This window comes from Python bivittatus, unplaced genomic scaffold, assembly GCF_059951505.1.
Source record: "Python bivittatus isolate LINGU-HERP-01145 unplaced genomic scaffold, Pbiv_v1 ctg000570_np1212, whole genome shotgun sequence".
Classification (NCBI taxonomy): Eukaryota; Metazoa; Chordata; class Lepidosauria; order Squamata; family Pythonidae; genus Python; species Python bivittatus.
This window is the reverse complement of record NW_028277097.1, coordinates 9657753-9681894: the sequence shown is the minus strand read 5'-3', so window position 1 is coordinate 9681894 and position 24142 is coordinate 9657753. Positions and strand designations below refer to the sequence as shown.

Below are 24142 nucleotides of genomic sequence, written 5' to 3'. Positions count from 1 at the left end.
TCTTTAAGAATTTGCCACAGTTTGTTGTGATCCACACAATCAAAGGCTTTTGCATAGTCAATGAAGCAGAAGTAGATATTTTTCTGGAACTCTCGTGCTTTCTCCATGATCCAGCGAATGTTGGCAATTTGATCTCTAGTTCCTCTGCCTCTTCGAAACCCAGCTTGTACATCCGGTAGTTCTCGGTTCATGTATTGCTGAAGCCTAGCTTGTAGGATTTTGAGCATAACCTTGCTAGCATGTGAAATGAGTGCAATTGTGCGATAGTTTGAGCATTCTTTGGCATTGCCCTTCTTTGGAATTGGAACGTAAACTGACCTTTTCCAATCCCGTGGCCACTGTTGCGTTTTCCAAACTTGCTGGCATATTGAGTGCAGCACTTTAACACCATCGTCTTTTAGTATTTTAAATAACTCAGCTGGAATACTGTCATCTCCACTAGCTTTGTTGTTAGCAATGCTTCCTAAGGCCCACTTGACTTCACTCTCTAGGATGTCTGGCTCAAGGTCAGCGATCACACCAGCGTGGACATCAGGGACATTAAGATCTTTCTTGTATAGTTCTTCTGTGTATTCTTGCCACCTCTTCTTAATCTCTTCTGCTTCTGTTAGGTCCCTGCCTTTTTTGTCCTTTATCATGCCCATCTTTGCACTAAACGTTCCTTTCATATCTCCAATTTTCTTGAAGAGATCTCTAGTCTTCCCCATTCTATTGTTTTCCTCAATTTCTTTGCATTGTTCATTTAAGAAGGCTTTCTTATCTCTCCTTGCTATTCTCTGGAAATCTGCATTCAGTTGCTTATGTCTTTCCCTTTCACCCTTGCTTTTCGCATTCCTTCTTTCCACAGCTATTTGTAAAGCCTCATCAGACAGCCATTTTGCTTTCTTGCATTTCTTTTTCTTTGGGATGGTTTTAGTTGCTGCCTCCTGTACAATGTTACGGACCTCCGTCCATAGTTCTTCAGGCACTCTGTCTACCAAATCTAATCCTCTAAATCTATTCATCACCTTCACTGTGTACTCACAAGGAATATGATCTAAGTCATACCTGAGTGGTCTAGTGGTTTTCCCTACATTCTTCAATTTAAGCCTAAATTTTGCAGTAAGAAGCTCATGATCTGAGCCACAGTCAGCTCCTGGTCTTGTTTTTGCTGTCTGTATAGAGCTTCTCCATCTTTGGCTGCAAAGTATGTAATCAATCTGGTTTCGGTATTGACCATCTGGTGATGTCCATGTGTAGAGTCGTCTCTTGTGTTGTTGGAAAAGAGTGTTTGCTATGACTAGCTTGTTCTCTTGACAGAACTCTATTAGCCTTTGCCCTGCTTCATTTTGTACTCCAAGGCCAAACTTGCCTGTTATTCCGATTACTCCTTGACTTCCTACTTTAGCATTCCAATCCCCTATGATGAAAAGGACATCTTTTTGGTGCTAGTTCTAGAAGATGTTGTAGGTCTTCATAGAAGCGGTCAACCTCAGCTTCTTCAGCATCAGTGGTTGGGGCATAGACTTGGATGACTGTGATATTGAATGGTTTGCCTTGGATACGCACTGAGATCATTCTGTCGTTTTTGAGGTTGTACCCCATTACTGCCTTTCCGACTCTCTTATTGACTATGATTGCAACTCCATTTCTTCTAAGGGTTTCTTGCCCACAGTAGTAGATATAATGGTCACCCGAATTAAATTCACCCATTCCCGTCCATTTCAGTTCGCTGATTCCCAAGATGTCGATGTTCAGTCTTGTCATCTCATGCTTGACCACATCCAGCTTGCCTTGGTTCATAGATCTTACATTCCAGGTACCTATACAATATTGTTCTTTGCAGCATCGGACCTTCTTTTCGCTTCCAGATACATCCACAGCTGAACGTCCTTTCGGCTTTGGCCCAGCCGCTTCACTCTTTCTGGAGCTACTTGGAATTGCCCTCCGCTCTTCCCCAGTAGCATATTGGACACCTTCCGACCTGAGGGGCTCATCTTCCGGCATCATATCTTTTAGCCTTTTAACATTGTCCATGGGGTTTTCTTGGCAAGGATACTGGAGTGGGTTGCCATTTCCTTCTCCAGTGGACCACATTTTGTCAGAACTCTCTGTCATGACCTGTCCATCTTGGGTGGCCCTGCACGGTATAGCTCATGGCTTCACTGAGTTACGCAAGCCCCTTCGCCACGACAAGGCAGTGATCCATGAAGGGGACATGCACACATACACACACACAAATAATTCCCTGACATCAGGGTGTGATACCCTGTAAAACAATATTTAAATAACCATAATAAGTTTGGGAATTTTTTCTGCGTCCATTGGGAACAAATGTTAGGCTAAGTAATCAATAATTGTGCAAAATGGGTACTGACAGCCTACATGACTATTGTTTTGTACTTTTAGTCAGGGTTTGGCTGACAACACTGTAATAGCTCGAGTGGACAAAGTGGTTTGGGATCTTGATCGTCCTCTGGAGAGAGACTGTACCTTGGAATTACTTAAGTTTGATGATGATGAAGCTCAAGCGGTAAGTTATAAATTCAGTTGTATTGAAGGAACAGCCTCAGCAGGTGGGAAGCTAAGAAGAGTTGGGCCTAGTAAGTGCTTGGGTGGGGAAACTTCCAGGATGTACTAGTGCTTTAGGCTACATTGGGAAGTCAAGGACATCTTGGAAGATAACAGTAGCAATCCCCTCTCTACTCTTGCCAAGACCCCTCTATGGACTGTCCATGAAATTAGCAGGAGTTGAGTTCAGTTCAAAGGAGATCTAGCGTTTTAAGGGAACCAGATTTTAAACAGCACATCTGTTTTTCTTCACGGTAATTCTTCACTGTTGGAGGAAACAAAGCTTGAAATCAGAAATAAGGAGCATCCCACTGATCTTTGCCTGCTTCTGTGTGAAAATGTGGCTTATGTTGCCCGTTTTGGTTTTATTAGGGGAATTTCTCAGAGGGAAGTGCTTGTCAGGTAGTAGCACTCAAGGCCTTGCAGCTGGCCAGAGGTTTTCATGTTTTCCTGCCATTTTTTGGTCAATGAGGATAAAGTGGGTTAACCCCATGTTAAGGTTTATACTAGTGTTTCTCAACCTTGGGAACTTTAAGATGTATAGACTTCAACTCCAAGTCATGCTGGCTGGGGAATTCTGGGAAGTGAAGTCCACACATCTTAAAATTGCCATGGTTGAGGAACACTGGTTTATACTATACTCTGGTTTTTATGAATGTCTCAGGATGGTAGGAAATTATGCTGTGAGACTTAAATTTGGCAGCATAGCATTGATTAAAGTGTATGAATACGGTTCTGATCCTGATTTCTTTCTCTTTTCCCTCCTGTTAGGTGTACTGGCATTCTAGCGCTCACATAATGGGCGAAGCCATGGAAAGAATATATGGTGGTTGCTTGTGTTATGGCCCACCAATAGAGAATGGGTTTTATTACGATATGTTCCTTGAAGAGGGGTAAGCTTTTTGTGTTTGTGTGCGTGTGTGTTTGTGTGTGTGTGTGTGTGTGTGTGTGTGTGTAGGAGGAGGAAAAGAAGAGGTAAGTCCCATCCTCCTGGCTGAATGAAGCCAGGATGTAATTGTAGGCATTTTGTAGTATTGCTCCCGTGTACGGGAATCAGCTTCCAACATGAATTCTTCGGATTCTCCGGTGCAAACCTTTAGAAAGATGTAGCAACTCATATGTTTTCTGTGTCTTTCTTATAAGGGGTTTTCTTGTACTGTTGTGAGTTTATCTCTGCATCTGTTTGATGAGTTTTAGTATTTTTCTGGGTGGGAAGTTTAGAGAGGGGTTTCTGTTCCTACAAATGCTCATTAATAAACATAAACTTTACTTTATCTGTAAAGTTGATTGTTTCTGTTTTTTCTTTGGAAGCTGCCTGCAGAAGATTTAAAATCTATATACTACTAAAACTCTCATATCTGATTGTTTGTAGTCTTCAGGTGGGCGAAAGGGTGCCTCATAGGGCAACCGTTTTTGAACCAAGGTACCTCAAATGGGCTGACTTACAGAATGCGTCCAAAATCCAGGACCTATGACTCCTGTGGGATTGAAATTTGGCAAAGTTGTGGCTGCTTAAGCGCTGCTGCACTGCCGCTCCATGGTGCTCAGCCACGGTCATGTGACCGTTATTTCCAATGCTCCCTGCCAGCTTCCCACAAGGAAAGTCAGTGGGGAAGCTGGCAGGGAAGGTTCCAGTGCCTTTCCTGGGCCTCCTTCCACACACACACACACACATGCACGTACCCTGCACCCTCCTTCCCAGGCCTCCCTGTGCTCACAAACACGCACACAACCACTAGTACCCTCCTTTCTGGGTCTTTGTGCTCACACGCACCCTGCATCCTCTTTCCCCGGCCTTCCTGTGCTCCCACACACACACGCACCCACCAGCACCCTCCTTCCTGGGCCTCCATGCATTCGCACAAACGCATGCACCTCACACCCTCCTTCCCAGGTGCTCGCACACACCCTGTACCCTCTTTCCCTAGTTTTCCTGCACTCCCACACATGCGTATGCACCCACCAGTGCCCTCCTTCCCAGGCCTCCCTGCGCTCACACACTCACACGCACCCCCCAGCACCCTCCTTGCTGGCCTTCCTGTGCTCGCATGGACCCTGCGCCCTCCTTCCCTGCATGCACCACAGCACCCCCTCCACCAACTTGCACACGGCCTGCCAGGGCCTCCCGCACCCCTGCGCTCCTTACCTGGGACTCCCTCCACTTCCTCCCCCACGGCACCCCCGCAGCAGAGTATTGGCACATCACACCAAGCCCAATTCAAGGGCAGAATACAAATATAATTTACAGCACAAGTGAGTGTGTGCATCAGAGAGAAAGGGCATATACTACATATTTATAACAACAATTAAGAAAACAGAAATATTAAAACTGGAAAATTGATGTTTTAGCCTTCATGTTTTTCAATTGCTCTACTGTAAAGAGCAACTGTTTTTTTTTCAGTCAGAGGAGCTGAAAAAGGCAGAAATCAAAGCATTTTTCTTTAAAAAGGGGTGTGTGCATTAAGCCATTCCAGGAATTCTGTAAAAATTAGCATGTATGATAAAAATGTTTTCAATAAGCAAGATAAATAAATATTCAGCAGTGGATTTCACTGAATTTGATGGAATTTATGGAAAAGTGGTTACAGGTTTATTCGATCATACAGACAGCCTTTGTAGGAACAGTTTGTAGGAATTCTAGCAGTTTATTTCTGCTATTCAGGATTTAAACTTTAAGTATAATGAACATAGTTTTCAGATATGTCACTAATACTGTGCCCAAAATCCTACATTCCAGTCTGCAAATTTAATATATTTTTTCTTCATTGAACTGGTTACTATATATGCTTCTAATATTTTATAAGTCACTCAAAAACTCTCTCTTTTGGAGAAATAAAGCAGGATTTTTTTTTAAAAAAAGTTTCAATTCTACAATAGAATTTAATTAGAAACATTAGATAAATTACTACCTTTAGCTTTCTGGTTTTTTTTAATGTATACATTTAATTTTGATGCAAGTGAATGAAACAAGTAACATTTTAAAAACAATTTAACATACATATTTCTGTCTGTGTGTGGGTCCACCCTTGCTGTCTCAGTCTCTTCCTTTCACTTCAGTATTATATATAAAGTTTTGCCTGATCAAATATTCTGGATTGTGAGGCCTCGATGAATTCAGATCATACACCCTTACTACTTTGTACCTCTGCATGTACAGTAGAAGAGAAAATCAGATGTGCAGAAAAGACAAGTCAAAAGCTGGATGAGAAATATTTTGGATATAATCCAAAAAAGCAGGAGAGGGGATAGTTATAATCAAAGCTGAAATACTGTATGAAGTTTAAAATCAAATTGTCATTTAGTTTACAAAAGTCAAATCCGTCCAAAGTGCAAGGTACAAAAAAAATGCTAATAATTTAAGCATATTCTTTATAATGATAAATGAGTAATTAAAAGCATTAAGGCCCCTAATTTTCATGATAACTCTGTTTAGGTAAGGAAATATCTCTGAAACGATGACCCAATGGTTCATGGGTTGTCTTCTACTCTGTTGTTTTGGTGATGGAGGTTCTCAAATGCTCTTTAGTAGAATTTTCTTTCTACTTCCTCGTTCAGGGCAGGGCAACCCTCTTGATCTGGCAGTTTGCTTTTAGTGATGACCGTACAAGAAGGAAAAAAAGCAGAGTTCAGACAACAATCAATACAACTGATATTGATACATCTTTGTTTATTTGTTTCAGGGGTGTCTCTAGCAATGACTTTCCTGCCGTAGAGGCCTTGTGCAAGAAAATCATGAAAGAGAAACAAGTTTTTGAGCGACTGGAAGTTAAGAAGGAAACTTTACTTGAAATGTTTAAGGTAGACACTAAAATATGCTTTCATGCCAAATTTAGTTGCTACAGGAGCATTTGGGTACTCCTTCTCTAATTATGCAACATATTTCAACTGCTTTTTCTGATTAGGTTGATGTCTTTAGCACCTCAGTTTTTGTAACCTTGATTGCTTAATCCATTCTTTTTCTCTGCTTAAACTATGAAACTATTTTAGTTCAGTTATTCAACTAGACATACTTCATGTTGAATGTGGGATGTCATGTCTGCAAAATAGCCCTTCCTTGATTGGACTGTAGATCCGCCTTTCCCATCCAATATAGAATTCCCATCTTGCAGAACTTGCATGGGTTGATGCTTTGAAATTAAGCATAAACACAGGACTTGTTTTTTCCAAGAAAGCCGCAAAGATCTAAGCTGGAAATACGGTCAGAATTAAGTCTTTCCCTTTAATGGACCTCCTCTGTGTCATACACTAGTGTGTTCGTGCACATCCACTTCATTTCTAGAGTTGTGAAATGACTTGCAGTATAAAACTTTGGACAACCATTTTTTGCTCACAATTTCCTAATTTGATACTTGCAACTCCTTGGATAGGAGTCCTGTGTAATGTTGTCTCGCAGGATTCTGGTTGTGAGAATCATAATGGATTCCAGGCTTTTGGAATGGATCAGTAGCGTGAAGATTACAGTTATAGTGGAAGGTTTGTATCATTGTGGAAAACACAGATGCGTGAAGAGTGAGGCTTCATTAGGCTCTCTTTCAAAGCTGTAGAGTAGAGAGAGATGTTTCTTATGGATGCATGGAGTAATATTTTGTTTCAACATCAAATTACAGGCACATGAAATTGTATCTTTAACTTAACATTAACTCTAGATTTTTTAAAATTGTCTTTTTCAACAGTACAATAAATTCAAGTGTCGGATCTTAAATGAAAAAGTCAACACTCCAACTACTACTGTCTACAGGTAAAACAAAAGGCAAACACCCACCTAGCCTGAATTTACTGTTACTTACTGTAGAGTTCCCAGCCTTAGAGGAAATGGCCTCACTTGGAATTTGGAGAGTGTGTTACAGGCCCTTTCACAAAGTACCTACCACCGAGTGTCTGGCCAGTCACAATACAATCATATACAACAGGGCCAATTGGAACAATTTCTCTCCATCACGCACTCGAATCCCTCCAGATGTTGTCTGATACTACATCTTACCTTTGTCTGTTTTCTGGGCAGCTGGGCCCATTTCCAAAGAAAGCCCTGATCTGCAGCAAGCTACTGTTTTATTTTATAAGAATGCCAGTAGGGTCTTTGTCTTGATAATGCTGGAGGCAGACGTTCACTTCCCTTTTAATCAAGAAAAGAAGTATCGATGCCCTATCAGTGTTTAGGGCACAATTTCAAGAAACTGAAACCTATCCTTACCTTTTAGGTGTGGCCCTTTGATTGATCTTTGTAGGGGGCCCCATGTCAGACATACTGGGAAAATAAAAGCCTTAAAAATACATAAGGTAAGAAATTAAATTTCATCTACAATTATAGCATATGTGATTAGATTCTCATGAGAGGAGCTTTGGGGAATTTATTCAGTTGGGCTTTTAAAATCCAGTCAAAACTCCACTTCCATGGAAAGATGCATTGACTTGGGTTAGACTTGCTAGAATCGTTGGTGTTTAGTTTGAAACCGCTGCAGTGCAAAAATGTTTTTAAGAGTTCCGGCTCCCTTATTCAAATGAAGAAGAGCAATTTAACTGTTAAAACACCTGGAATACTTTGGTTCCATTGAAATCAGCAGGTCTTACATGGAAATAAATTGAGCCCCTTTGTCGTCTTTGCCTTCTGCAGCTCTAGTAAAAAAAAGTACTAGGCTATTTTAAAATATTTGTCAAACTCATCCCACTGTTCTTTCAGAATTGGTAGTTATGTTTATTGTTACAACTACTTTACATGTCCTGATGTTCCCTTCCATAAAAAGGCTGTTTAAGAGTTAGATTTGTATGTCATAAGATATCCTAAATTATTTCCGAATTGTAACAAATGCATAAGTTTAAATGCAGACTGAATATATAGCATTGGCTTCCTGTGAAATCTGATTTCTCAAAGTTGTTCTATAATAACACCAATTGTCATTGAATCTTTTCTATAACTCCAGAATTCTTCTACATATTGGGAAGGGAAGTCTGATATGGAAACCTTGCAGAGGGTTTATGGCATCTCCTTCCCCGATGCAAAAATGCTGAAAGAATGGGAGAAGTTCCAAGAAGAGGCAAAGAACCGTGATCACAGGAAAATTGGACGGGTGAGAGCAGCTTCTCATTCATTTGGGTATGCAAGGAGAAATTTCTCCAAGGATAGGATCAGTTTGCAAGAGACTCTCTGTCTTTGTATATGTTAAGAGCTTTCAGTCAGTGGTATTTAACTGTGTTCTGCTCAGATAGTGCACACACTTTTTAAAAAACCCATTTCTCATTCTTTGCTACATAAAATAATAGAACGTAAGAAAGCAAATGCTATAAAACCATTATGTGGCTCGAGTGCATATTATGATCATTGCAGAGAGGGAAAAAAGATGCATATAATGCTTTTTTTCTTGCACGTATGTTCCATCCTTTATAACTGTGGTGAGCTCTATTTCTTTTTTTTTCTTGGATGTTCTTACTTTTTATTTTCTGTCCTCAGACAGAAAGCCACGTTTACTTGAAAATCTGGGCATCAGGCTCCCATAATGGGACCTCTTGCAAAGCCATCTGAGATTCTTTTAAGCTTGTAGACTCTGAGGAAGTGGACAAGGTTTTTAGCAACATGAGCCCATGGGGTGGACCTTTGCTCCTACTGGCCCCTTCAGGTAGCCCAGGAGGGTTGAGAAGTGAGAAATGCTTTTTCAAGGGAGGAGGTTGTGCCTGCGGCTTTGAAGGAGACCGTGATGCACTTCCATCTGAAGAAGTCATCTCAGTCTAGCTGTGCTGGATAATTTCTACCTGATCTCCAGTCACTCCTTTCTGGGGAAGTTTTTGGAGATAGGGAGAGGTTATGACTTGCAGGAAATCATACATGAAGCAGCTAATCTGTATCCCTTTCAGTTAGGTTTCAGACCAGAGTACAGGATGGAAACTGCACTGGCCACTCTTGTGGATGAGCTGTGGCAGGTCCTGGATGGGGGGAATGCAGCCTTTCTTGTCCTATTGCATTTCTCAACCATGGTATCCTTCTGGGAGTTCGGGTTAGGAGTTGGGTATTGGGGATACTGTGCTGCAGAATTTCCACTCCTTCCAGAACAGCTGATTCCAGCTAGTAATGGTGAGGGATAATAGATCAAAAGCCTAGCCACTCCTTGCCTTGGCTCTTTCCTCCATCCTATTTAACAACTGGGAGAAATTATCTGTTGGTTGGGGGTAAGGAATTATCAGTACATGGATGATACTCAGCTGTACATCTCCATCTTGGGCCACACAGGAGATGCAATAGAGGTCCTTACCCAGTGTTTGGGGGCTGTGAAAGACAAGATGGGATGAATTAGGCTCATGTCGAATCCCAGCAAGATGGAATGGCTGTTTCTCCAGAAACCATTGGGTTCCATGTATGGTACATTGGGTCTGGATGGGGCCACACTCCCCCCAAAGGAGCAGGTTTGCAGTTTAGCAGCTCTTCTGGACTAACAGGTCTTGTTTGAGTTGTACACAGAAGTCGTGGCTGGAAGAGCTTTTGCCCAGCTGCAGTTGGTGTACCATCTGCAGCCTTTTGGGGGCTTTGGCAACAATTACTAATGCTCTTATAATGCTCAAAAAGACTCCTGACACAATATATGCTGTGGATTTCCACTTTCAGGATGTTAGGGAGATGGGAGTCCAGAAACAGGCCTTTTGGTGGCTGCACAGCCTTGTGAGAGAGCTCACTCCTTGAGGACATGATCTCTCTCTCTCTTAACCTTTAGAAAGACAGTAAAGGGAGTTATTTTCCACTGTTTTTAGGGCATAGTGTGTTAGCACTGGGGATGCTGCTAACTTTATTTCTGGTTTAAGCGGGGGGGGAGTAGTTGTTTTACGTGTTCTTTAATTACATTTTGTTATTTGTGATGCACTTGGTTTTAAAGGTTTGTGAGACACCCAGAGTCTTTGATTATCAATCAGAAATGTGATCTTAGAAAGTAAATGCTCATCTGAATGTTTGCCAAGAGTGATACAACTGTGATATGGAGAAGGAAATAAATAGGAAAACTGACTGATTTTTTTTTCCATCCCAAAGGATCAAGAACTCTTTTTCTTCCATGAACTCAGTCCTGGTAGCTGTTTCTTCCTACCGAAGGGCGCTTACATCTATAATTCACTGATCGAATATATCAGGGTAAGTCAGAACAATCCATTTTAATGGTGTCAGCAGCACCTCCTGCTTAATTCTTCTTCAGATAGAAGTTTGGAAGCCCTCTTGCTGCAGCAGAAACAACCCTGGCTGCATTACAGTTTCTGTGCAATGTGCGATCTTTTGTTAATTGTGCTGCCTGGTCAATGCGTTTATAGAATAGATCTGTTCAGCTTGTGACTAATACCACAGTTCACTCAACAGGTGAATAACATAAGGTGCCTCATTTATTCCCTTCCAAAGGCAGAAAAAATTCTCCATGGGATATTTCATAAGCCTGAACTAGTCTACAAGGCATTTGACTTGATAGGTCACAAAAATGTACAAGTTTGTCCTAAAGCCACATGCTACAGCAGGCGTGGTGCTCCAACAGTCAGCTCTTGACTGTTGGCTGCCTGTGAGTAATAGAATTCACTCATTTATTCAGTGCATTTCTATTGTTTAGGGGCTGATTAAACGTCTAGCCCATCCATAGACGGTTTTATTACCCCAATGACTATAGAAAAGAGTTGGTAATTATCTCTAATTGTCCTTGGTAATATTTGCTGAACTGTCAGAATATGTGATTGTTATGAATATGCAAAATATTCCATGCATGAACTATTCCATGCGTGGAACAGCTGTTTTCAAGGAGGTCCATGTCTGATCCAAAGTATGTGTGTGGTAGAAGTGGTTTGGGGTGAGGGTGGGGATAAGCCAAGGAGCTCAGTGGCAAGTAAGAAAGAGTCTAGAAAGGGGAACTGGTGCATGTTGCATCCTTCCTCTGCACAGCAGTCCTCTTTCCCCCAGTCTTCCCTCCCCTCCCCTCCCCTCCCACCCCATCCCACCCCACACAGGATGGGGCACTGTTGGGAACATAGATGGTGGGCTAGTGGGATATGCTACATTGGAACATCAGCAGTGACTGTGAGGAGGAAACAGCAACATCTACCAGCCTTGTCCTACTCACCCCCTCTGGATTTTGTTTCATCCAAAATCTGGGGCAGCGTAAATGTTTCAGGGTTCCTGTGCTGGACTATGGCTGATCTGAAACCGTTTGACAGAACTCTCAGAACACCACAGTTTGTTCTCTGTTCAAAACCATTTTTCTATTTTGTGCATGTTCTGAGGCATCCTAAATGTGGGTGATGGTCATGAATGAAGTGACATCATACTGTAACTGAGACTTCTTTTGTTGGGTTGAACCATACACGTTTTCTTTAGCCTGCCCATGGATTCTCTTCTCTATTATATTGGTGGGGAAAAAGCAGCAGGGCCAGTTTGTTGAACTGCCCAATTGAATGTCAGTAACTCTGCCATCCACTTTTTTGTTGGGTAGATATTCAACGAACTCCTTATTTGAACAGGCCTGTTCATGTGGTTCTGGAGAAGTTGCAACCATCACTCATCTACTGTTGTATTGTAATTTTTATAGGGTTCTAAGGAACTCATTTATTCTACTTATCTTGCAACAACATCCCAGACAGACAGATCTTTGGTATACAAAGTTTCTACTTTCTGATTCTAATAACAACATCACTAATACTGTGGCCAAATTTTGTGTGGCAACAGTGAAGACATGTAATCAAATAATGCATCCCTGATTACCATACAGGTAGTCCTCACTTAGCGACCACAATTGGGGCCAGCAACTCTGTCACTAAGCACTGCAGTCACTAAGCAGAAAAACACATGACTGCAACAGAATTATGACGTGACTTCCCATTTGGTTGTTGAGCAAAACATTACATGACCGCAACTTATGATTATAGTTCTGCGTTCTCCATTAACTCTGCTTGTCGTAAGCTAGTGGGAAGCACGTAAATGGCAATTACGTGATGGTGGGATGCTGTAATGGTCATAAATGTGAGGATTGGCTGCAAAGCTGGTTTTTTCACACTTGTCATAACTCAAATGGTCGCTAAATGAGGCAGTCGGTAAGCGAGGACTCCCTGTATATTTGTTTTTATATTTTATATGTCAGTGAATATGGATCATTAGTCATAATAAAAGAATACACAATTCTTTTATATGTTAATGACTATGGATTATTGATCATAATAAAGAATGTATGTGTGCAATGGTTAGGAGAAAATTTACTAAGTATATGGTCAGATTCTCTTAGTCTCTCTGCTTAAATGTGGCTCTGACTCTTAGATTTGATTTTTCAGAGTGAATATCGAAAACGAGGCTTCCAGGAAGTTGTGTCTCCAAACATCTACAATAGCAAGCTTTGGGTAACCTCTGGGCACTGGCAGCATTATAGTGACAACATGTTTTCGTTTGAGGTGGAAAAAGAGACCTTTGCCCTGAAGCCAATGAACTGTCCTGGACATTGGTATTGAATTTGTGCCCACTTTTAGATTAGTATTCTTTTTTCCTTCCTAGTCAATTTTTGTCTAGAATTTAATACCTATTCTTGAAACATGCTTGCAGGTGTTTTCCACTAAAGCTCATGTGGCAATGCTTAATTACTGTAGCTGTGATCAATTCAGTAATTGACATGAACCTTAGAACCCTATAAGGTAGACATGTGGGTTACTGTATCTCCGCCTCTGGTGCTGTGCTTGGCTAGCTACTTCCCTTCCGTCCGCTGCCTTTGGAAAACACAGAATCATCAGCACAAGGGGAGATTCCAGTTTTGTATCTAAAGATTCATATTCAGATAGATTGCCACAAACACTTTGGATGGGAAAGACAAAGCTGACATGTTGAGTATCTGTTAGTAAGATCCATGAGGACAGTAGTGATTCAAGAGGAAAAAATTGGGGTGGGTAAGAAGTGAGAGGATGTTTTCAAAAAGGTCAGGTTTTTGTTCTGGATACTAAAATAAACAACAGGTAGGCCTCACTTAATGACTGCTCTGCTTAGAGACTGTTCAGAATTACGATGGCACTGAAAAAGTAACTTTGCAACCAGTCCTTGCACTTGTGACTATTGCAGTGTCCCTGTGGTCACATGATCGAGATTCAGGCACTTTGCAACCAGCGGGTGTTTACAACCATTGCAGTGTCCTGCGGTCATGTGATTGCCATTTGCAACGTTCACAGCTGGCTTCTGACAAGCAGAGTCAATGGAGAACCCAGCAGTAAAATTGCAAGTCACGGTCACATGTTGTCTCACTTAATGACCACAGGTGACTCACTTAACAATGGCAGAAGTGAGGTTGTAAGTCCATCGCAGTCATGTGATGTCTCACTTAACGACCCTATGGCTTAGTGATGGAATTTTTGGTCCCACTTGTGGTTGCTAAGCGAGGATTACCTGTAGTTGCTTACTTTGTCTGATCTCTACATGAGGTAGGAGTGATGTACAGTAATACATCTGTCAGTGATAACTTGTATACTGTAGATTCACCACAGGGATACGCAATTCAAATCCAAAGCTGAAAAGGTGCTTCAGAGCAGTCATGGACATGTATGCCACACCTGTTCACATCTCTTTAAAACATCTGAGACATTTCCTGGGTGTGAAGAGTAGGAAAATGTGTGCTTGAGTTAAGGAGGTGCTGACAGCATGTCCACACCCATTCCAAAGCACCTTGATTTAAGCACCTGCTGGCATGTCCTTAATTCAAGTTATATTTTCCTGGGATGATGCAGCTACTGTACAAGCTTAGGAAGTGATGCCATTTCTTTAAGGAGGCACTGACAAGCGCAGCCTGGGTGTTCAGCCCACCCCAAAGCACTGCATACCTGTAGACCATGTCATGACATTATACTGATGCTCTCCAAAGATTCTCATCACGTTGTGATCCTTTATTTGAATTCCAGTTACAATGCCAGCTTATTTGCTATTTCAGGAAACTTTGAGACTCTTAAGGCAGTGATGCAAAACCTGCTCCTGAAGTCTCCTAGCCTTCCCCTCCCACAAAGTTTTGGTGTAGCTTCACAACCTCTCAAGAAGTTGCCACAAAATTGAAATTTTTAACATAATAGGAGAGGGAGAGTATCAAAGCCATGGGAGCTAACCGTATTCATTGTATTTAATGAATTACATTGAAATTCAAGTTCATCAGATTTAGGCTTTGTCTCAACCCTATCTAGGTTTTTAGAGGGTGGTCCTCTAGTGTGTACCTCAAAAAGCAAGTGGTCTTTGGGCCAGACATAGTGGCTAGAAAGGATACTGAAATGAAATGTCCTTCTCTGCTGAGCTGGAAATCCTGAAGCTGTAGTCCTAACCTGACTGGAAAACTTCAGGTTGGGGAAAACTGCTAGATTTGTAGGATGGTCAGCATCTGCTTTTCAAGACTGTTTTTGATCCTTCATAATGCTGTTCTCATAGCAATGTCCCAGTCAGATGTCAACCATTTCTCTTACTTTGTTCAGTCTTATGTTTGACCATCGGCCAAGATCTTGGAGGGAGCTGCCGCTGCGCCTGGCTGACTTTGGAGTTCTGCACCGTAATGAACTGTCTGGAGCGCTGACTGGTCTCACCAGAGTGAGGCGGTTCCAGCAAGATGATGCTCACATATTTTGTGCTATGGAGCAGGTGGGAGACTATCTGCGGTTATTTTAGGAAAATGATCTCATAAAAACGAATGGGTGTTGACTGTGTTGGTTTTTTGTTTCATGGACAGATTGAAGGGGAGATCAAGAATTGCCTGGAGTTCCTGCGCACAGTATATAGTGTCTTTGGTTTTTCTTTCAAACTCCACCTCTCTACCCGTCCTGAAAAGTTCCTTGGAGATATCGAATTGTGGAATCAAGCTGAAAAGGTAACTGAGGCACTCTTGGCCTGGAAACCTTAGAATAAATTTGAGTCCTAAATAGACTGGTTTACTCATTTATTTCCTATAATAATGAAGTATGTGCACCTACATAAATTGGTCTAAAGACACTGTATCCTAACATATAATTTCTAATTAGTAGTTTGGGGATTAAATTGTACTGAATCTGCAGCCCCTGATATCCTCAAGTAACCTTTCTCAGAGGGGATGAAAAAGGACATGTTCTTTATGTGAAAATGCTTTTGCATGACATCAGATGTTGCCTGTTATTTGTGTTACAAGTAAAGCTTTGAATTCTGCATATTTTCATCAATGAGAGCACAGTAAAAATCAATTTATCATGTAGATCCAGATCCCATCACTGTACTCCATGCAATTGTCTTCTCTGTCTGGGAGAGAGAGGCATCTTGTGCTGGCCATGGGCCCCTCCAGCTTTTGAACAGCATGTTTGGGGCCTGGCTGCAAAAGGATGCAAGATCACATTAAAATAAAAAATAATAAAGTGGAGGGGGAAGGCAGTTCTGCAATAATATAACTGTCAATCAATTTAATTACTTAACAAATGCATTTTAACACACCAACACTTTTAGTAATCTCCATTCATTCACATCTCAGTGGATTCCTGGGTTTGAAATAATTTCACCAATATGTGAACAAAACACAAAGAAACTGTTAATCTCTCTCACACATACTATGCTGTATGTATATGCACACGTTCCATATAGATCGGAGGCATCAGAAAAGGGGGGAGCTGTTAGCATGGGATTTAGAGGGACAATATTTAGAGAGTTAAAGGGACTGACCTCTGTGAACTGGAGGAGTCTGGCAACAACTTTTTGGACTAACAACTTTTATTAAAAGGCATACAATTTTGTGAACTGTAGCATGGAGGTGGCTCCTTCTGATCGTTGTCTGTCATAGACTACCATAGGCTACCATGGACTTTGGGCTACTATAGACTTAAATGGCTCTCCTACATGATAAATCCACACTGCAGAATCCATTGCCAGGCAAAATAATTTTAATGGACCATACTTATAAGTGAAGTTAGTCTAAAGGCACATATTACGAATATAACTAGCTGATGTGCAGCACATTGTTAGTCCACCTTAAGGGGTTCTGAGATTGGAAGGAAGAGAGGTTCCAGGTGATAGGATAGCACTGCGATGTTTCAGCCTAACTAGGTGAATACTGGATTTGCTCTTACAGAGTTTTCTATACTGCCTACTTCTTGAGTCTCAGGCAGTTAACAAAATAAAACAGAAGTAAGGCCAGGAGTCAACACTGACTTGAAGATGCAAACACACACACACTCATGCAGATAAGAGGTAGAGACATCTTCATATGTGTTGTGAGGAAGAGAAACAGCAAATTGTTTCGCCTAGAAAGCAAACCCGTTAACACTTGGTGTATCACCTTCCTTTAGCAACTTGAAAATAGCCTGAATGAATTTGGCGAGAAATGGGAACTGAACCCTGGAGATGGAGCTTTCTATGGGCCGAAGGTTAGTAAATCGCCTCATGAGCCGATTTTAAAACACTGCTTTATTTTCCAACAAGCTGGTTTTGCAATTTGTTTTGTTAGAGAAGCTGTGTATTGATACCCTCGGTTTAGTTGTTCTTGACTCCCATTATGCAGTGATTCTCTTCAGGGCTCAGGTTATTTAGCAGCATATTCAGGCAAGTGGGTGAGAAAACCTCCCCACTTACTCCTGCACGTAAGGAGGAAAAAAACGGGGACAGGTTGGTGTATGTGTGTGACAAAGCTAGCTTACTTATTCTCATGCTTCCTCCTTGCCTGTTGGATAAGTAATGCTTGTGTAGCATTACTTATCCAACTTGCAAGTATCTGTATCTCTCTCTCTCTTTCTCATTCTCATTGAAGCTGGTTCTCTGAATCCAAAATCAAGAGAATAGTCTGAAGAATGAACTAGTGCTGGGCTATTAACGAAACAGAATTGTGCATCATTATACTGCTTGGAACAAAAGAGATGGTTGATGCACCGATGATGCACTTCACAAGATGAAAAGGAAGGGAACACATCAATTTCTGTGTAATTTAAAGAGATAGCCAATTCTTTGCACTGTTTCAACCGAGGTGAACTAGATTGTAAAACAAGGTAGTAAAAAAAATACTATAATTAAATATCTTAGGAAATCTTTTGCTTTGTTAGGGGAGACGCTGCTCATTATAATAACTGTGAAATAAAATGCAATAAAACAAGCCAGCTATTTATTTATTATATTTATATATCACATATATATAGCCGCCCATCTCACACAAAGCAACTCTGGGCATGTGAAAGTGTGCCGAGACCCAGAGTTGCTTTGTCCTCAGAGATCCACATAACCCAGAGATCCTTTTTCCTCAAAGCAGTTCATTGGTAGGATACAACAGCAATCAGGGTGAGATGCTGTCTCATCTCAAATTCAGAAATAATTTTTAAAAGGGCTTTGCTGTAAAGAATGTTTCAAAGAATTCTGTTCACATTTGTCTCATCCTCTCCCTTCTCACTCCTAAAAGATTGATATCCAGATCAAAGACGCCATTGGGAGGTACCATCAGTGTGCTACCATCCAGTTGGATTTCCAGCTCCCTCTGAGATTTAATCTCACATATATGAGGTAAGTAGATTCTGTGCTTTATTTTGCATCTTATTATTCTCATCTAGTTAACTAAGTTTTGAAAATTTCACTAATTTTATCTTCTAGCCATGATGGTAATGACAAAACAAGACCAGTTATTATACATCGTGCCATTTTGGGATCAGTGGAGAGGATGATTGCTATCCTGACTGAAAACTATGGAGGCAAATGGTATTGTATTATTATTATATACACATCAATGTGAAATCACAGCTGCCAGTTCTTTAGCTGGTGTTGGCCTTCATTTGCATTGAGTTCTTCCCAAGACCCTAGGATGTCATAATGTATCAGCGTAGTATATGTGCGGATCCAAGCAGTGTGATTTTTTTGTAATTGACAGATGGAAATTTTACCAATGTGCAGATTTTCTAAGTGCTGTCCAAGGTTTTTTGGTATAGCACCCAGTGTGCCGATAACCACTGGGACCACCACAGCCAGTTTATGGTGTAATCTTTCAGCTTAGATTTTCAGATCTTGATACTTTGTGGTCTTCTCCAATTCTTTGTCATCTATTCTATTATCCCCTGGTATTGTCACATCAGTTATCCACACTTTATTCTTTTCATATTATTACTGTTATTATTATTATATCCCATTTTTACTTTGTACAACTCAGTGTGATGTACATAATGCTCCTGCTTCCTATTTTCACCACAACAACCCTAAGTGAGGTGGCTGCATTTAGACGTTGCAATAAATCAAAATTTAACATTTATCATTCCTCCTGGGTTTGCACATTCTCCATTCCCTTTGTCCCATCCCTCCATTACCATTTCTCTGGTACAGCCATGGAGAGCTATTCACAGCCATTTGCTGTGGCTTTTAATTGATCACATCTTGACCAACACACTGATTTTAATTATGGTTTATTGGAAGCTTGTGAGTTTCAAACCATGAGTTGTTTCAGTTTACCAGGATTAAGATTAATCACATTTCCAGACTGCAGACTTAACTATAACTGCTCTCAAACAGAAGGAAAAGCTTATGGTCATGCAGCCAGGCTGCAGAAGAGGATTGAGTGAGATCTGGTTTTGCTTGAGTCTAAAAGCAGCCTGTAAATCTGTAAGCTTTTCTGTCACCCAGTGGGGGATTTTTATTCTTTGGAAGCCATAAATATTTAGAGAACAGGTGGTCTTTCAACTGCTCAATGCAACTTTTCTCTTTATTCAGATTTTCTTACAGTTGCAGTAATTGAGCACTAGCTGGCCTATTATGTACATAGCCTGGGGTTATGACGATTATGCTGATATGTCAAAATGCCTCCTACCCGGCAAATGTGTGGTACCAAATTTACTTGTAAGGGAGGCAACTCTGAATTTAAGATGACCCCCTCCAAGTATGGAAGGGTAGGAAGGAGAAAAATTACAAACCAGACAAGACTCCTATGAAATTCCCAGCTACTGCATGCAACTCTTGACTAATCTTTAGGTTAATCTTCAAAGGCGTCCAGGATTTTCTCAAAGATGGCTTGCAATCATTTGTACCTCTTGACAATTCCTTTGTTTTCAGCAGCTTCTTTTATTGTTGTCAATGAATGTAAGATACACCTAATTCACCACAAGCATTATTTGGGGGAATATATGATAACTATGATAATTTCACTTCTCCATTCATCATGAAGCTTAGATCAACAGCTTTAGTCCATATTGTGCCTTTTTCTTTCATATCACAATTTAAAATATATTTGATGATGTTTCCATAGAGTTCTTTGTTTCCCATAGAGTAGTAGCTTTTGTAGGAATAGGAAGAATCGAATAATAAAGGAAATGAATCCCTGGAAGGCTTGACTAAATGCGGATATTGTTTATATAAAAATGTCATCATGTAAGTTTATCAAAACATCTGGTGGGTCTACCATTACCCATCAAAAGAGACCTTAGTTTATTGTGCCACGGTAAATATATCAAACTTTGAGAAATACTCAAAGCCAAATGATCTTGGCTTAATTAACTAGAATGCATTAGGCTGAGAATGACTTTGATTTTACATAATTCCCCTTCCCTACTCTGAAATGCTCATCTCCTACTTACATCATCTTATTAAAACCATACAAGAAACCTGTTACCTTTGAACCAGAAAATTAATTCAATCTTAGTCTACCAACAAGGGTATCAAATCAGGATCTGACCTATTGTGAGCTACAAAGTATAGCAATTTTTTGGATACTGTAGGAAATACACAGTTTTGAAGCCATTCTGTGTACATTTTCTAAGAAATTCTTACAAGTAATAGCAATGCAGGAGGTCACTGTTGCTTCACCCTTAAAGGTAGCATAAATTTGCTGTTGTCTTCAAACATATAGCAGTGACTTCTGTTGCTTCTCTTTTTGGGCAAGGCCACTCTGGTTATCTCCTCAGCAAGTACTGGTAATACCAGTTGGACCAACATGTGATGAATATGCACAAAAGGTAGGTGTTTAATTTTATGTTGTCATGTATGCAAAATCACCTTAGGGGCACCTAAAGGTGTATCCATATCCAAAAAGAGAATGGCAAGCTTCTTGGAGAATTCTTCTGGGTTTCAGTATAGTCTCGCTTGTCGTGGGTGGCATAGATGGATTCTATGGTGTCGGAGACTAAGGTGTGGAAATCCTTTTAGGGCATGTAAACAAAACCCACGGAAGTACTGATGCCAACCACTCACATTGCAAAGGTACTTGTTGTAGGTATCTCACACTTCGGCCAGAGTTTTAGCTCCTTATTTGCAATTCTGTTTTGCAGGTGAACATCTGTCAAAAGGGCACTGAGATGTGGATTACTGGTTGTCCAATAGATAGGAATGTTTGGGGAGATTTGTTTATTTAAAGGCTGTTCTGATTGGGGGTTTATGGGAGTGGAGTGTGCAGTTATATGTGTGTTTCTGTGTGTGTGTAATGTTCCCAAATGGTAAAACTTTGGTGCTGTGTTCCTGAGTAATATTTCTAGACCATAGTCATAATTTGCTTTCATCTCTGCATATCTTTGAAAAACACATTATCCAAATACAGTGGTACCTCGGGTCACGAACTTAATTCGTTCCGCGACTCTGGTCATGACCCAAATTGGTCACGACCTGAATCAAATTTTCCCATAAGGTTCAGTGTAAATACGGTTAATCCGTTCTGACCCCTACGAATTTGGTTGCCAACCGATTTTGGTCGCCAACTGAATCAAATTTTCCCATAAGGTTCAATGTAAATACAGTTAATCTGTTCTGAACCATATGTATTTTTTTTTTAACCACAAAAATATGAAACAAAGTACAGTACAGTACAGTATGAAGAGAGAGAACACTAACCTTGCTTGAGGCAACTTCTGGCATGGAGGACAGGAAGGCAGGTGGGGAGGCGGTTATTGTTTGGAGGGAGAGTCCCCCTCTCTACAGGAAGCCACGACCATGTGTCACAGGAGGGAAAATGGTCGCGGATCCTGTTCGTCACCCGATGCGGAGTTCGCGAACGGAAGCAAAATTTTGCGAACGGTGCTGTTTGTGAACCGAATTGTTCGTGAACAGAAGCGTTCGTGACCCGAGGTACCACTGTACTTACTATATAACTATCGTAAGGCTTAACTTCTAAATGTTAATTTGATTACAGACTCTGTGGCTTTTCAAATGTCACATGCATGGAGCAATACTTATTTTGATTTGGGGGATGGCAAAACCCGATGCTCTTCCCTCCAGGTGCTTGCTTTAAGCATAATCTAAGTTTTGGTTCTCTCAAAGGTGAAGCAGCAGTTCCACGATGCTGGCTTAATGACAGATGTTGACGTGGACCCTGGTTGCACTCTGAATAAGAAGATAAGAAACGCGCAGCTTGCCCAGTACAACTTCATTTTAGGTAAATGTGTCTCTGTGCGGTGTGGTGTATTCAGCTCCATTTGAGCAATATCTATTTTAAAGCAACATTCAGAAGCGAATTAGCAGTTGCCTGCTTGTTAATGTACAAAGTTGCTTGTTCTGCCAGCAGCATTCTGACATGCAAGGGAAGCACATTTATTTAGATGCATGAATTCTCCTTTTAGGTTGCTGCCAGCTTTGGAACAGATCTGAGCTTTCTGGCCTGTATAACTATTAAACTGGCCCAGGTCTTTCTTTGTAGCAGTACAGGTAGTCCTTGCTTAACAACTACAATAGGGACTGGAAAACTGGTTGTTAGGTGGGGCGGTTGTGACGGACCTGATTTTACAATTATTTTTACGATGGTTGTTAAGTGAATCACTGCAGTCGTTAAGTGAATCACTTGGTCATTAAGCAAATCCAGCTTCCCCAATGGACCTTTTTGCTGGAATTCATTTAGCAACCACGTGATTTGCTTAATAACCATGGTGATTCGTTTAACAACCATCGTAAGAAAGGTCGCAAATCGCGATCGTGTGAGCACAGAGGGGTGCAACGTTTGCAACAGTTATAAGTGTGAGTACACGTCGTAAAGCACATTTTCCAAGGCCATTGTAACTTCAGACCGTTGTTAAACAGTCATTAAGCGAGGACTACCTGTAGACCTTTGCCACAAATCTCAGTCAACTTCTCTGCTGGCTTGTCAGAATGCTATAAAATGCTGAGAGCTGTGCTATATCAGAATCACTTCTCTCTAATGAAATGACTACGAAAGATGTTGTGCTGTTTTCATATTGAAATACATACACTGCACAACTGTTACACACTATATGGTTTTTCCAATCTATTTTATCACATTCTTTCTGTGCAATATCTTGTCCTTTATTTGCGAGAGGGAGAGGGTATAAATAGGCCAATCCTATTTCATGAATCTGCACCTATATTACTTTTGTGTAAACACCTTGAAATGCAAATAGCGTGCAAAACCTGCTTCACATGCACGATAAACAGCTGTTGATTTCCTGCTACTAAATTGGGAACAAAATCCAATCAGCTGTATTTCTGTAATAGCTCTGCATTGCAGCCAGTGATTTCTGTGCATGCTGTTCTGTTGATTTCTTTTGAGTGACATACCTAAATTGCAGTTGCCATGATAAGAACAGAGTCAGAGGGCACAGAAAGAGTGGAATAGCAATTCCAAATATTTCTGATATAAGCCTGCCTTGCTGTTCCTGAAAAAATGCCCAGAAAGTATTAACTGTCCCCTTAAACAATGTATTTCTAGTCTGCTGATGAGATGATTTAACACAGTGTTTCTCAAACTTGGCAACATTCAGATGTGTGGACTTCAACTCCCAGAATTCTGGCTGGGGAATTCTGGGAGTCGAAGTCCACACGTCTTAACGTTGCCAAGTTTGAGAAACACTGATTTAAGATAAATCAGTTCTTTTAACTTTCAGTGCTTTTTTTCAAAATGACAATTGTCAATATTTTACTGCTTAGTCCTCCTTTGTATGAATCATCATCTTAGATTCCTTACCCTTTTCCCCATGAATCCTCCCCAAACAGCTGCTTTTGTTGCCCAAGCAACACATTTTTCCACATGCTATATTCAGAAATATGTAGTAGAAAACCATATAGTTTTTCCATATTATTATGCTGGTCACGACAGTGATGATTTTCTGCCCATGTAGCAGCATAATTCTTGAGTATTTTGTAGTATACTATATTGGTTCTACTTTTATAATGTTAACTTGTTTTTCTCCACTTTTCTCTCTCTGCCTTTTAGTTGTTGGTGAGAAAGAGAAGACTTGTGGGACCGTGAATATCCGCACAAGAGACAACAAGATTCATGGTGAACGTACTGTGGCTGAAACAGTCGAAAGACTTCTGCAGCTGAAGCACTCACACTGCAAAAATGCCGAAGAAGAGTTTTAACCAAATCCATTGCTTCTTCACCTCCAGCTAGAGATACCATTCTCTTTCTCCTAAGTTTTTTCTCCTAGTCTTGAGGGATAACAATTTTGCACTATCCTGTATTTGAAATAGGACTTTTGTCAAATAAATCAAACATGTTTATATGTTCAGAATTCAAACAGATGAAGTTGAAAGTTTCTGTATGATGAGGGAGATGATTTTGATTGGCAACTGGATCAAAGCTTATGAAATGATATGTATAAGACCCCAAAAACAAAGGGACGATATAAAGATGAATCAGGGATTCAGATACTACAGTAGCAAATCTCTTCAGTGTTTTTCTTCACAGAATAAATTTGGTTAAGAAACGCCTTCTGATTTTCA

General features: G+C 40.7%; 1 protein-coding gene across 1 annotated transcript in view; it reads left to right on the top strand.

The window, feature by feature from the left end:
• Nucleotides 1–24142, top strand: part of TARS1 (threonyl-tRNA synthetase 1) — a 32662-nt gene extending 8520 nt beyond the window's left edge. Inside the window, exons 4-19 of the mRNA XM_088152644.1 lie at nucleotides 2389–2512; nucleotides 3322–3443; nucleotides 6231–6348; nucleotides 7224–7288; nucleotides 7749–7827; nucleotides 8469–8615; nucleotides 10559–10657; nucleotides 12823–12989; nucleotides 14980–15142; nucleotides 15231–15368; nucleotides 16807–16884; nucleotides 17904–18004; nucleotides 18092–18196; nucleotides 20361–20433; nucleotides 21728–21842; nucleotides 23631–24142. Coding sequence (XP_088008770.1) covers nucleotides 2389–2512; nucleotides 3322–3443; nucleotides 6231–6348; nucleotides 7224–7288; nucleotides 7749–7827; nucleotides 8469–8615; nucleotides 10559–10657; nucleotides 12823–12989; nucleotides 14980–15142; nucleotides 15231–15368; nucleotides 16807–16884; nucleotides 17904–18004; nucleotides 18092–18196; nucleotides 20361–20433; nucleotides 21728–21842; nucleotides 23631–23779 — 1843 coding nt within the window. The 3' untranslated portion in view covers nucleotides 23780–24142. The remainder of the gene's footprint in view (nucleotides 1–2388; nucleotides 2513–3321; nucleotides 3444–6230; nucleotides 6349–7223; nucleotides 7289–7748; nucleotides 7828–8468; nucleotides 8616–10558; nucleotides 10658–12822; nucleotides 12990–14979; nucleotides 15143–15230; nucleotides 15369–16806; nucleotides 16885–17903; nucleotides 18005–18091; nucleotides 18197–20360; nucleotides 20434–21727; nucleotides 21843–23630) is intronic.